The sequence below is a fragment of the Lissotriton vulgaris genome, chromosome 3_1 (genome assembly GCF_964263255.1).
Source record: "Lissotriton vulgaris chromosome 3_1, aLisVul1.2, whole genome shotgun sequence".
Taxonomy (NCBI): Eukaryota; Metazoa; Chordata; class Amphibia; order Caudata; family Salamandridae; genus Lissotriton; species Lissotriton vulgaris.
In genome coordinates, this window is record NC_141689.1 from 1,409,050,656 (window position 1) to 1,409,064,514 (window position 13,859).

Sequence of the window (13,859 nt, forward strand, 5' to 3'; positions counted from 1 at the left end):
GTCTCTGGTGGCCATCTTTGGGCTACATTTGGGCTACATTTGGGCTGTAACATATATATAGCCCAATGTAGCACAATATATATTTTTTTTAAAGTTATTTTTCGTAAAAACCACTTGAGTATAGCAAAGGCACAAAGGCACATCGGGTTACCAGTCCCTACAATTTTTCCCATTTTAAAAAAAAAAAGTATTTTAAAAAAAATAAATTCTTCCTAGGAGCGCTCCCGGAGCGCGTACTCGTTTGAAGCGCTCCGGGGCGCGCTCCGGGGCGCGCCCCGGGGAGCGTCCCGTAAGCACCAATATCGCGAACGAAAACATGATCGTGACGTATCGCGTAACCGCGTGATGCGTCATATGACGCACAGCGTAAGCGCACCCGGAAGCACACATGCGCATACGATCGCAAAACGTTCTGACGCGCTTACGCTACGCGACCCGGGGCGCGCCCCGGGTCGCGTAGCGTAAGGCGTCGGGTCATGTGACCTGAAAATAACACTTTTCATTGGTTCACAACACTTTTGGTTTCTAAATGATGAAAGCCCTGCTCATGTGACTTGAAAATAACACTTTTCATTGGTTCAAAACACTTTTGGTTTCCAAATGATGAAAGCCCTGGTCATGTGACTTGAAAATAACACTTCTCATTGGTCCAGAACAGTTTTTTTTTCCAAATGATGAAAGCCCCCTCCTTTTTTCTTTATTCTGACTTTGTCCTTTGACTGAGGAAGACCTGTTTGGAGATCTGTCTCTAATATATTCTTCTTAAAAATGGCTACAGTAGCAGCAGCAGCTGGAGCATCTGCCCCACCACCACCACCACCACCATCAAAAAGACCACCAGAAGATCACATTGGTGGTCAAGAAGAAGAGGAGGAGGAGGAAGAGGAGGAACGCTCAAGGCAGTTCCTGCAAGAAGTTCATCAGCCCTACAAACCAAAAGAGCACTTCGTATGGCAGTTCTACAAAATCCCAAGGGGTTTCAAAAAAGTCAACGCTGCGAAGGTGACTTGTTTGATTTGTGATGCAGAGCTGTCCAGGGGGAACCCTAACAAAAAATATTCCTTTGGGAATCATACCATGATTCGGCACATGATCCGTTGGCACCCAATCAACTATTCTGCTGCAGAGGTAAGGGACCTCTGCAGTAAGCTACCCCCATCATCATCTAGACCCTCAACATCAAACGAACCAACTCCATCGGGTTCAGAGGCAACAGAGACAATGCCTATCATACAACCCAAATTTAACGATTTTAAAATCATGTGCAGATATTGTGGTAAGTCAATTTGCTATGGTGAGCAAAGCGTTAAACTTATCATCTGTGCTGGGGAGAACCATAAGTGCCCGAAAAAACCCGAATTTTTTGCACAATTTTTTTTGCTCCAGTTGAGCCATTTACAATTCCCTGTTTTTTGTTGCTCCCCCAAGAAAATACAAAAAAATATATAAAACTGTTCAGAAAAGCCATAAATAGTAAAAAATGTTCAAAAAAATAAAAAAATAAATAAAACAACAAAAAGAAGAAAAAAAACAGCTCTTTTCAGAACTACCTCCCATTTATAGAAAATGACTTAAATTATTAAACTCTGCCATTCTCTTTTCTCCACGGTGCGCTCCCCGGTGCGCGTACCGGGCGCTCCCCCGGCGCAAATCGAAAAATAAAAAAAATATTATTTTTTTTTGCCCCGCGGGGCCCTTTTATAGCCCCCACATGAAACCTAGGGGTCAGGGGGGTCTACTCTGCCCCCTAATGGTCTTTTCCCCCTTTGTTTTGGCTACCTCTTGTGTCTCGATCATACCGAGACACAAGATGGCGGCCGCTCCGGACCGTTTGGAGTGTTTACAGACACCCGAGAGCCAATCAGCTTTCCGTGCGCAAGTCGCGTAGCGCGCTCGGAGCGCTCCCCGGAGCGCGTACCGGGGCGCTGCCATAGATATATATATTTCTTTGAACCTAAATTACTCAAAATCCACTGGAGCACATATCTTGAGACATAGCAAAGGCACATTGGGCTACCAGTCCCTACAATTTTGCCAAGTTTGGTGGAAATCCATTCAGCCGTTCGGGCTAAAAGTGAGGTCGACCGCCCTATGGAAATTAACATGGGGAAAACGCGTTTTGGCACCCCCTTTTATCTCGGACCCCGCTTGACGCATGAGGGAAGGACCGGAGCTCGACGAGGCCATTTTGAGGAACTTTTCAGGCAGATTCTTCAACCGGCGCTAAAGTTATTCCAAATAGAATTTTCAGATTTAACATTGAAAAAAATCCTAACTATAACTACCTACTGGCGACCGCCAGTAGGATATATATATATATATATATGGCTAATTACGTTAGACGTTACGTCTTTGTACACCAGCATCAACCACCAAGATGGTCTACGAGCTACAGAATTTTTCTTGGGACAGAGGCCGATAATAATGGCAGATCATAATCGTATGCTGTTGTCTATGATTTCATTCTGTTTACATCATAATTTCTTTATGTTTAACAACAGATATTACCAGCAAGTCAGGGGTGTAGCCATGGGGGCCTGTTTCTCTCCCAGTTATGCCTGCCTTCATATGGGCTATTGGGAGAGACAGGTCCTCTTTGGTGAGCACTCTGACATTGCCATGCGGTCCATCGTACGCTGGTATCGTTTTATAGACGATGTGTTCCTAGTGTGGAGGGGCACTCGTCAGGAAGCTGAGCATTTTATTGAGATTCTTAACTGTAATAACTACAACTTGCAGTTCACTTCTGAAATCAGCAGGGAACAGGTGCATTTCCTAGACATGACAGTATCAGTTGGACAGGACAAACTTGAAACCAAGTTATACAGGAAGCCCACGGCAGGCAACACAATACTCCATGCCAGTAGCCACCATCCTTCCCACCTCATACGCAGCATCCCCTATGGAGAGATGTTGCGTATCAGACGGTTGAGTAGCACTGAAGCTCAATGTCATCTAGCTCAGCAGGCTAGCAGGATTAGATTCTTGGCAAGGCGGTATAATCCTGGGATTATTGACAAGGCAATTGCTAAGGCCAATACGTTGTCACGAGGTGAAACCTTACAACGCAAGGTCACTGTTGTGCCAACCACCTCCCAAGATCAGACAGTTAGACTGATCTGGGCCTACAACAGGCAACATAGGGTGCTTAGTAAGATCATTTCCAAACACTGGGGTTTAATCAAATGTGACCCCATCATAGGTGACAAAATTCCAGCCAAACCATCAATCGCCTATAGAAAAGCATATTCGATGCAAGATGCATTGGTTAAATCTAGCCCAGAAGTTTTATCAAGTAAGAACTGGCTTGACAAGAGCAAAGGCTTCAGGAAGTGCTCTTCCTGTAAAGCATGCCAACATGGGCTTAATAAAACAGAATATGCAGTCCCATTTACCCCCAGTGCACGCAAGATCAAGAAACAACTGACTTGCAAGAGTGAATTCGTGGTTTATGTGCTGGAGTGTCCGTGTGCCCTGCGGTATGTGGGTAGTACCAAGCTGCAGGTGCACAAGAGGATACTCCAGCACATAAGGGCCATCAATACCAGCGACCCGGCGTATCCGGTGGCCCGCCATTTCAAGGAGCACCACAACAATGATAGCACCCTGCTGCGCTATTATGCCGTTGATAGTGTGGGCCCACTGAGAAGAGGAGGAGACAGGGAGGGAGCCCTTAGGAGGTTGGAGACCAGGTATATACTGGAAATGGATAGCAGAGCCCCGGGGGGGTTGAACTCAACGGAAGACTTTTACACTTGTCTCTGATCCATCATCATGTTTAAAATCTTTATTCTGGATCCTCCACCTCGAGAGTTAGCCATGAGTGACAATTTTGTAAGACCTCATCATTCCAATTGGCTTATTCATCTATTGTGTTTATCTGTCATGGTGTGTAACTGGACATGGTAATATGATACTTCCAGCTTATCTTATGTCCTGTGCATGTCTAGGGTTGCATATGGCCCATTTGTGTAGTGTAGCCTAGGCTTAGGCTACATGACTGTTTAACAAATGCTAAGTAGTACTCACAATGAGAAAAAGAATTAAGAGGCAAAAACACAAAAAACTATATAAAATGATAGAAAAAGTAAAAAATGGATTCACACTATTCACTTTCATGTCAAATGCTAATTTGTGATTGTCATATAATGGATGCATGTCTCAACACTAAGCATGGGCGGAAAATCCGTTCCGCTCGCGGATTTTCGGTAAATTCGCAATCCGCGAGATTTGCGAATTTCCCACAAAATCCGCAAATCCGCGAGCAGCGGATTTTATGGCTTGCTCGCACTGTTCGCGGCTTCCCAGTTCAACTTCGCGCCCCGCGAATAAGCGCTAAATTGCAGAAATACGATCTTAGCAAAACTGAAACTACTTACCAGGTTCAAAAGTTCAAGCTCATCATTAGTAGCCATTTCCTGTAGTGCTTCCTGAGGGGCCCCTCCAGAGTTCAGTTGCCTACTTGCAACTATTATGTGACCCTGCTCTGACCCTCAGAATAGTTACACATATGCCACAAAGGTCCTGAATTACAGCTAAGGGAGACAAGCAGGAGCCAGGCTGGAAGTTCAAATCCAGTGACACATTAATCAGCCCCTAATTCATTATTGTCAGTTGGGGCAGGGCAGGTGTTGTAACTAATTTTGCAACAATGAAAGCACTTAGCAAGTGCAAAAGATCACTAATCAGGAAGCACTAAGGAAGCAGGTGCCAGCTAAAAAAATATTCTGTGACACATTAATCAGCCCCAAATTAATTCAGGTCACTTGAGGCAGGGAAGGTGTGCTTTGCTTTGCCACAATAATGTACACTGGACAACCAGAGGGTGCTGTGATGAAACAGAGGGTGGCATGGGTGGGCCAGAGGGTGGCATGAGTAGTCAGAGAGTGGCAGTGATGAAGAAGAGTGTCCCAAACAGGCTGGACACGTAGAAACAACAAGTTCGTAAAACTTGCGACCCGACAGGTAAGTTCGCGTTTGCGAAATTGTACAAAACCCTCGCGAACTGGCAGAAAACCGCGCGAACACAAAAAAAAATCCGCAAATTACTCAACACAGGTTAATGGGAAGAGAGGCTGCGATATTCTTGGACTGTTCAGAAAAAGAGTATCTCCTCCCTTTTTCATTAGCCTTAGGACATAGACAAACTGTGAGCTCGTGCAAAAAAATTTTGAGTCAGGATGCTGCGATCTCAGGGACCAGTTAATGCATTTATGCATTTAAGTGTACGGATTACCTGAATTCTCATCCAGTGTATATAGTTTATATTTAGTGTATATATATCAACTATTAATGTATGTATATATATATATATATATATATTTTACACTCTGATTTTAACATTGTGTTGTTGATGATATATATGATTGTTATTTATTGAAACCTCAATTGTTTATATGACACTATTTGCACTCTCCTGACTTTTTGCACGTTGCCGATTTTGCACTTTCTTCCAAGGGATTATCCCGAGATGAGAGCTTTGGAATGTACAATGTTAATAGCACTTTGCATTTGCACTTTATTAATATTTTGCACATTTCGGAAATGCCAAACGACAAATTGGACTAGGTATTATCCCGTAATGCAAGAGGCAGCAAACGCTACAATGTTGTCTATGTCTATTATTGAGAGCATTTTGCATGTGACCGTATTCCACCAATGGTTGTACATTTTGACTAGCATTTGCACTTTAAATGTTGCCCCCTCCCTTGCATGCGTCATGTGACCAAGGCCTCTTTGAAGGCCGAAACGTTATGCTGAGGTGTGCCGTTTTCCTAATTGAATAAAAACACTGCTGACCTGCATTTGGGTCTCCTCTCTTCTTCTGTGCCGACGGTATCCAGGACTGGGCTCCAGGCGAGAGAAAGCTGAGATTGTTTCATATATATATATATATATACATACATACATGTGGGTCCGCACATGGGCAGGAGTATTCTAGTGCTTATGACTACTCATGAGGATCCCCTGGAAGAGAACTAGAAGGCTAAATGTGTGCCTATGGCTGTGATGGCATCGAGATTTGGGGCTATACCAACTCACTTGTGTTACAATCAGCAGAAAACATGTGCTTGAGAAGACTTTTATCCCTTCCCCAGAGTTTGGTCTCATTTAGTATACATGAGGAACTGGGTTAGGGGTATTTGACAGATGTTTTGCAATTGCGGCCATTGCTCTTACGGCTCACTGTCTAGCTGAGACTTAATGAAGGGCTTAATCGCAAAATCATAAAAGACTATGTCCCTTGACTGTGCACATACAATTCTGTGGTTGAATTATGCTGATTCATGCTTCAACAAGCTGTGGCAGGCTGAGATTTTTCAACGCCCGTGACTATTGTTAAAGGTGATCTTCTTTGGACTAAAAAGGACTTTATAGCATGGAATTTAGACGAGAAAGTATCATGTGCACTAAATAAGTTGTCTGTAAGAGCTTATGCTTTGTTAAAATCCTCCCTGTTTATAAAACTATATTTATTGCTTGATATGCCTAACCATCATTGGTTTATTGACTCATTCCAGGTTGAACGTGATTTCTTTTTTATTGGCCATTCCTAAGGGGAGAAAGATTGCTATCAACCCTGAACTATGTAAATGTGATCATGTCTCCACTGAGGACACTGCAATTTGTCATACTCGGCCATTTTTTAAATACAACTTTCCGGAAGTCTTTTATTTTTCCCCAGTTGGTCATCATGAATTTTAACCAAGTGAGATCTGCTTTGCTGTATCTACAGTTACTATATGATGTACATAATTTGTTTTCATGTGGCTTGTTTTGTATCTGGCACCACTGGATTGAAGAAGCAACTGTGAAGTAACTGGTGTATTGTTTTCATTGAGGTCTTTTATGGCTTTACTTTGTTTGACTGAGTGCAGTGAATATGGGGAATTTCGAAAGCAACTGAAAGCAAAATGTCCATTCAGGGTAGCAATGTTTTGGTCCTAGTTACCCTAGTTGGCCTATACCGAACCACACCACAACCATATATTTTCAACATTTACACATCCCAAGGTTTTTATTGCTAGTTTCCAGATCTCAATCACTCCAATGGCTGGTCTGGACAGTGCACAGAAAATTATATTTGTCAGACTTTCAGCTATTTTTCCCCAAAACACAGTTATTCCTGTGAGTCCCTGCTCCACCAAAGCTTAACCAAAGTGTGTTTTTCTCTAGGTTTTTGGAGTTTGGATATATAAGACATGAATATTTTCAATGGGTTTGAGCAGGGATCTAAACACTAGACAGCACAGAATATTTTGGATGGGACAGATTTCCATGGGGATAGTTACAGTATTTTGGCCCAGGATTGTCAGGCACCCAGGGAAACCTAACAACCCCAGGTAATTACTAAAACTATAGACTAGGCGGGAATCCAGGGTGATGTAGCTTGTTTGAATCCCACAACATATAGTTAACCACAATGTCTTGCAAATGTCAAAGTTTAGGTAAAAACAATATTGCAATTTCATAATTTTCCAGTGACCAAAAACTACAAAAAGCCAAGCAAACATCCCACCATCTAATGTTTCTACACTTTCCATGTTATAAATGGTACCGCACATGTATTGGTGTGTTAGTTGCCTGGGTGAGGAATAAGTGATTTTGATTTTTAATAAGGCTAACAAATAATTTAAACTACATTTGTCTTCATGCGGCAACCCTGAACTAAGTGTCTGTGCCCCAGAAAGGGAACAGAAGATTTTTTCCTTACAAAAGAAAAAATCAACACTGCGTCTAGTTCTTTGCTGGGCACAGACACAGCACCTTTGTTTCTCAATGCTTTTCATAGATGCAGAAGCACTGTGAAGTGAAGCGGCTGTGTAGAACTGAAGCAGGAAGAGGGGATTAGAAGAAAACTAGGAACAATCCTAGTCCATCCGCATTCAATCTTAACCACTTGGTTCACTTCTGTTGGTGGGATGAAAGTGCTGGCGGTAAGAGCTGGGCTTTTCCTCAGGACCTCTATCCTACCTCCTTCCATCAGCATAAAAAAAGTGGATTAAGCTGATAGACATGGCTAAAGAGTAGCTGGGGCAGGAATGGCTGACCATGGCCCTTCAAGTAACACTGACCACCAGCTCGAATCTTGGATGCACCTCGGAGGAGCTAATGCCCTAGAAGGAATTGGGCATCGGCAAACTCTTGCCGACACCCCCATAATAAAAAAATAGTATGTTCCAAGAGGAGACCAAAACCACAAAAAAAACGGTAAAAAAATAAGGACATGTATAAGTCATGAGGGCATTCTGGCGACACCTTTTCATGGCGTATACATACGTCATAAGGGCAGCCAATCGGTTAAGCACAAATTCAACAGTTTGACTTTACTTATGAGGTTACTAGCAGTTAATCACAATACTAGTATTATATAATTACTTTTGTGTATGATTAACCAAAGTTACTAGAGCCATTGTGGATAGTGTTTTCTTGCCATTTCTTGAAAAATCTGGATTTGTTAAAATGATGGCAAGAAAAACACAATGTCATATTTTAGATACAACAATGTTTTCTGTGATCACCTGTTAATGAAATAAATATATGAGATAGTAAATTATTGTTATTAACTAATGGTAGCATAGATCAATAGGTTTACCAGCCTAATATATAGATTGATGCAGCTACAGTTACACTTCACATATATTTGTTTCCTTTAACAGCTTCTCTCTTTTTCAGATTCTTTATTTTTCCAGCGCGCCTCAAGTTTCAGATATACTGAAAATAGTTGTACCTTGACGAAGTGCAAAGTAATTCTATAATCAGATATTACTGAGTAGTGCAACTGGAAAAATAAAATCACTTCACCTCCAAGTGTCATATTTGCGTGGTTACTAGTGTAGTGACAGGGATCAGGGCACTCCTTTAAGGCATATAATTTTGTGCTTGTTTAATTTCCCCCAAAAACATGCATCTCTGCTATGAAGTTCATGGAAATTGTGTGTACATTTTTACATGTTGTAAGTTACCTGTTTAAGAGTTAGCATTTTAGCCTTTTCTTTGGACGCAGACATTTCCCACACACAGACCACCGTGCTTGTTCCTCCTGTTATTACCAGCTTCGGGTTCGGACAGATTGCACATAAAATTTGCCCCCATTCGGATAAACATTCATAAACAATGAAAGCCTATAAAGAAGGTGAAAATAAAGCAACTTAGCGGTCATATTACAACCCGGAGGTTTGTCACTTTTTTAACATTCAGTACACATTCCAATGGTGTGTGGCCACAAAGTAATATGCAGCTGAGACAGGCATTACATGACAGCTCAAACTGATGTAATTTCCGTCAACCCAGAATGCTAGAAAAACAAGAACAAATCTCTGTGCATTAACACTTTGTTCAGAAATAAATCAGCACTAGGCTTCAAACTAGGGGACAGCAAGTTTCCAAAACAGGTTAACATAACAAAGCATGCTCTGCAGAATGCAAGCAGGTCTATAAAAGAGACTGGGTGAGACACAATATAGCACACCATTATTTAAAGTGTATTTACATCTTTTGCATATCCTTAGTATCTTAACATCTGAACTTCTCAGCTGTTTTCTAATCACTTTTCCATAATAATACTGGTTCAACCCTTTATTGATTACTGGGCACACAATATATTTTTTGGTTTGAATGAAAATCTAATTTCTACTTCAAGTTACAGTAGTTTGTCTGTATTTCTTTCACACAGTTGCAAAAACTTTGGCTATTTCAAAGATAGTTCAGGATCTCTACATTCTTTTTCTGCATAGGGTTTAATCAAGCCTTATTATGGGTCTGGTTTTTAATGATATGAAAAGATAAAACATCAAGAATAATATTAAAAATGTTTAGGTTCTTTCACAATGGAGGAGGGTAGACAAGGAACTATGGAAGAGTTTCATAATCATAAAAATATGAAGTTTAAAACAAGCCAGAAAAAATATCCAATGGTGTTTATTTAGGAATATTAATCTTAGTGAACAAGCCACATGCAAGTTTAATTTCCGATGAGTTTTTGCAACAATGGTTAGCTGTTGAAATGTGTAAATGCTGCTATGTCTTCTATTACAATATAACTTTAACATGATTCTATTATTAGTTTTATATTTTATTTAAAAAATCCAGAATAAAATAGATTTGTGTAGAGATCTTAGTAAAGGAAGACTGTCGTGGGAGAGATGGGGATATCTTTTATTTTTGTAAAGCAAAAATAATGCAGTTCCCAGAGCAGGGGAGCGCACAGTTCCACAGGTAGCCAGAATTTCAGGAATACATCCAATCCACCATTGGTTGTACTATTTATATAGTATTTCATGCTGATTTCTCTTCTGATAACTCTTCATCCCATCAGCCAACCAAACCAAGAACTAGGGAGGACTAAGGGGGGAAAAGCAGGGGAATGATGCAACAGAAACCACATCAATAAAAGTTAGTTTCAAAACATTGTGCACTGTCCACAAGTCTTTCATGGAGTCGGCCCATACACATTCAGTCCTACCATCTATCTGGATTTCAGAAATCATCCTTAGCATCTAGAGGCAGACCTTTTGTGGCAGAGGACTCCTCGTTTTTATCCTCAGCTGTTGAGAATGGAAATAGACTTCCTTGTGTTGAAACAAGGCCTAGAGACACACTTTTTCAATTTCTCTTATGGTTCAGACTCTGGAGACTTCCTCAGGCCTCCGGCTTGACTACCTCAAGTACATACGAATTCTAATTGCCAGTCAGTGGGTTACGACTGGCAAGTTTACAGCAGTTTCCTCTTCCAGGCTTTTCATCTTTGGATGCAAAGGCTTGGCTCACTGGATCACTTCTGTTTCATCGTCATTGTATGAACTCCATGGCATTTAGCATTAAGGAATGTCCCACTGCCCCCCTCTCCTCAGTGCACTGAGTAGGCAACTTTTGGTTTGAGCACTTCATAAGAGCTATAAATAAACAAATATATATTACATGCCTCTGATTTTTGTGCAGTTATATAGACTATCAGTGACACAACTCTTTCTATAACCTCCTTTACAGTGTGTTCTCTGGCCCAAATTCTTAGTGAAGAGTCCTGGGAATCTTATTTCACTACACCTTACTGTAACTGTCAACAATGCATGCCATGGCAGCACTCTGTTTTAAACATTGTTTTAAACATCTAGTGGCAATCTTTCTCCCAGCATCAACAGAAGGTCCAGCCTGCAATCACTAATCCTGCTTTTTAAACTTTGTTGAGATCTTTAGCTTCCTCAGGCTATTGGAATTCCTACACCGCCCTTAGGCCAATTTGCAGTTTATCTTCCTCTTCCTCCTTAAAAACAGGAGCATGTCTTCACTCTGCCAGCCTCTTTTTGGTTTGGCAGTGAATTAAATATGGTGATTCCTCTACAGTATTGGCCATTAAAACTCTTGTCAAGTGTTCTCCAGAAATGTACGTGCAAGGGGTTCCAACAGTAACATCTGCTTCCTATGTGGGTTAGGGGACTTCTTGACTGTGTACTCTGCAGTGAATCATTTGCACTCTGGAGATCTGCGTGGACAGGCATTGATCCTCTGTGTTGCTGTGACATACCATAGTACAAAATAATCAAGGCAAGGTCCGGAAACTATGAGAGGCAAATTATACAATGGACCTCTGGCTTTCATAAAATATGCACTCTAAACCAAAAGTACATTTAAGGAGGGTGGAGATGGCAAAGTGTTCCAATAGGCTCTTATGGAGGTTACCATTCTTTCCATCTTCCTTGAAAGAGCTACCATGGTGTTCTGCGCATTTAGCTGCTCGAAAAGCTTATTTCGCTCAGACATTCCACCAGTCTCTTTAGTGACCCAAAATGGAAACAGCAAGCATAGGGAAGCACTGTCATCATGTTCCTTGGCTCATCCAGCTGGACTACAGACTACTTTACTAGCAAAATGTGAAGTGGAGCAGTCCTGGAGGTCATATAGAGAAAACCAATCATCTTGCTCTGGTCTATTATATCTGGGGTGGGAGATTATGACATACATTCCACTTCCTACAAATAAATAGAAAAAAATAATAAAAATGTCCTGATGCTTTCTAAAAACAACAACCAACCTGCTAGTGCTGATATATTTGTTATCATCATTCTTTTAAAGAGGGCACAAAGAACCATTCAATGTGACCCCGAACCTCCATTTCATTGTTTTTTATTTCATTCAATAGAAAACTTTTTCTGTATTTTTTTATACCATACATTTAGAAAAACGTTTAAATCATTATAAACACCTCAACCTTCATTTCTAATATGGCATCACCAATTTTCAAACCTATACCATTAAAATGACATTCAACATATAATCAAAAATAAATAAAAAACACTTAAGACAAAACATTCACAAGAAAAACAAACCCAGACAGGCATACATTTCTTTAAAATGTTGTAATCTTCTATATTGGGCATGCCTCAAACAGTGTGCTATTTTCTAAAAAACACAAACTGTTTCATACCTAATTCGCACTTAACTCATATCAATCCAATTGTTTTTGGAAACAGGGATGAATCTTTTTTTTTACACTGTTTGAAAGAGACCACAGTCTACGTGTTTCAAATCCCACTTTCAGATGTTGGGGTTCTCCTCAGGACAACAAAGGAAAATGCTACTTACCAGTATGCATCTGTTCTTGGCATGTAGAGCTTCAGAGTCGTACACTTGTGCAATAGATCGCCTGCTGGTGTTGGGCTCGGATGATTGCAGGTTGTTATCTTCTTGGAAGAAGTCTTTGTAGTCACAAGATAGGTGACTCCTCCCCTTGGACAATACTGCGCATGGTCACCGACTCCATCCTCAGATTGTTTTTCACCATGATGGGAAATGATGGAGTTAGTAGAAGTAAAGAGAAAGGATGTCCATGCGTGTGCATCTAAGTAAGATGAGTACTGGAACGGATACAAGTCCCGGGGAGGCGGGAGGGCATGTACGACTCTGCAGCTCTACATGCCAAGAACAGATGCATACTGGTAAGTAGCATTTTCCGTTCGAGGCATATGAGCTGCAGATCATACACTTTTGCAATGATTGTGCAGCAGTGTCTCCCCTAGCAGTGGTTGCTTGTATCCGTTGCAGCTTCCTGAAATAGTGTTCTAAGGACAGCTTGGCCTACTGCAGCTTGCTGCTTGGCTTGCAAATCAACACAATAGTGTTTAGTGAAGGTGTGTATTGTAGACCATGTTGCTGCCTTGCTTATGTCCTCAATTGGTATATTTCCTAAGAAAGCCATAGAGGCTCCTAGTTTGCGAGTGGAGTGCGCTCTAGGAGGAACCGTTAGTGTATGTTTAGTTTTTTGAAAGCAGATTTGTATACACTTTACAATCCATCTGGCAATTCCTCCTTTAGAGATGGGATTGCCCTTGTGTGGGGGATAGGAAGATACAAATAGTTGTTTTGTCTTTCTGAAGGATTTAGTACTGTCTGTGCAGTATAACAGAGCTCTTCTAACATCTAAGGTGTGTAAAGCCCTTTCTGCAACAGAGTCCCGTTTTTGGAAAAACACTGGTAGCTCTACTGATTGGTTACGGTGAAAAGGAGTAATAACTTTTGGCAGGAATTTAGGATTGGGCATAAGAACCACTTTGTTAGGATGTATCTGACAGAATGGTTCTTGCATTGTGAACGCTTGTATTTCACTAACTCTTCTGAGAGAGGTGATGGCAACAATGAAAGCAGTTTTCCATGTTAGGAATTGCAATTCGTACTTGTGTAAAGGCTCGAAAGGGGGTCCCATAAGTCTTGTAAGGACCACCTTTAGGTTCCATAATGGAGCAGGTGGTAACCTAGGTGGGATTATTCGTTTTAATCCTTCCATAAATGCTTTGATTGAAGGTACTCTAAAGAGAGATAGATGTTGCCTATTCTGTAAATAGGCTGCAATTGCTGACAGATGC

General features: G+C 41.2%; 1 protein-coding gene across 4 annotated transcripts in view; it reads right to left on the minus strand.

Annotated features, from left to right (window-relative positions):
- WDFY3 (WD repeat and FYVE domain containing 3) overlaps positions 1–13,859 on the minus strand; it is a 2,050,643-nt gene that overhangs the window by 188,358 nt on the left and 1,848,426 nt on the right. For all 4 annotated transcript variants that reach the window (XM_086961876.1, XM_086961875.1, XM_086961873.1 and 1 more), the window contains one exon: positions 8,967–9,125. In XM_086961876.1, the coding sequence (XP_086818002.1) occupies positions 8,967–9,125 (159 nt within the window). The remainder of the gene's footprint in view (positions 1–8,966; positions 9,126–13,859) is intronic.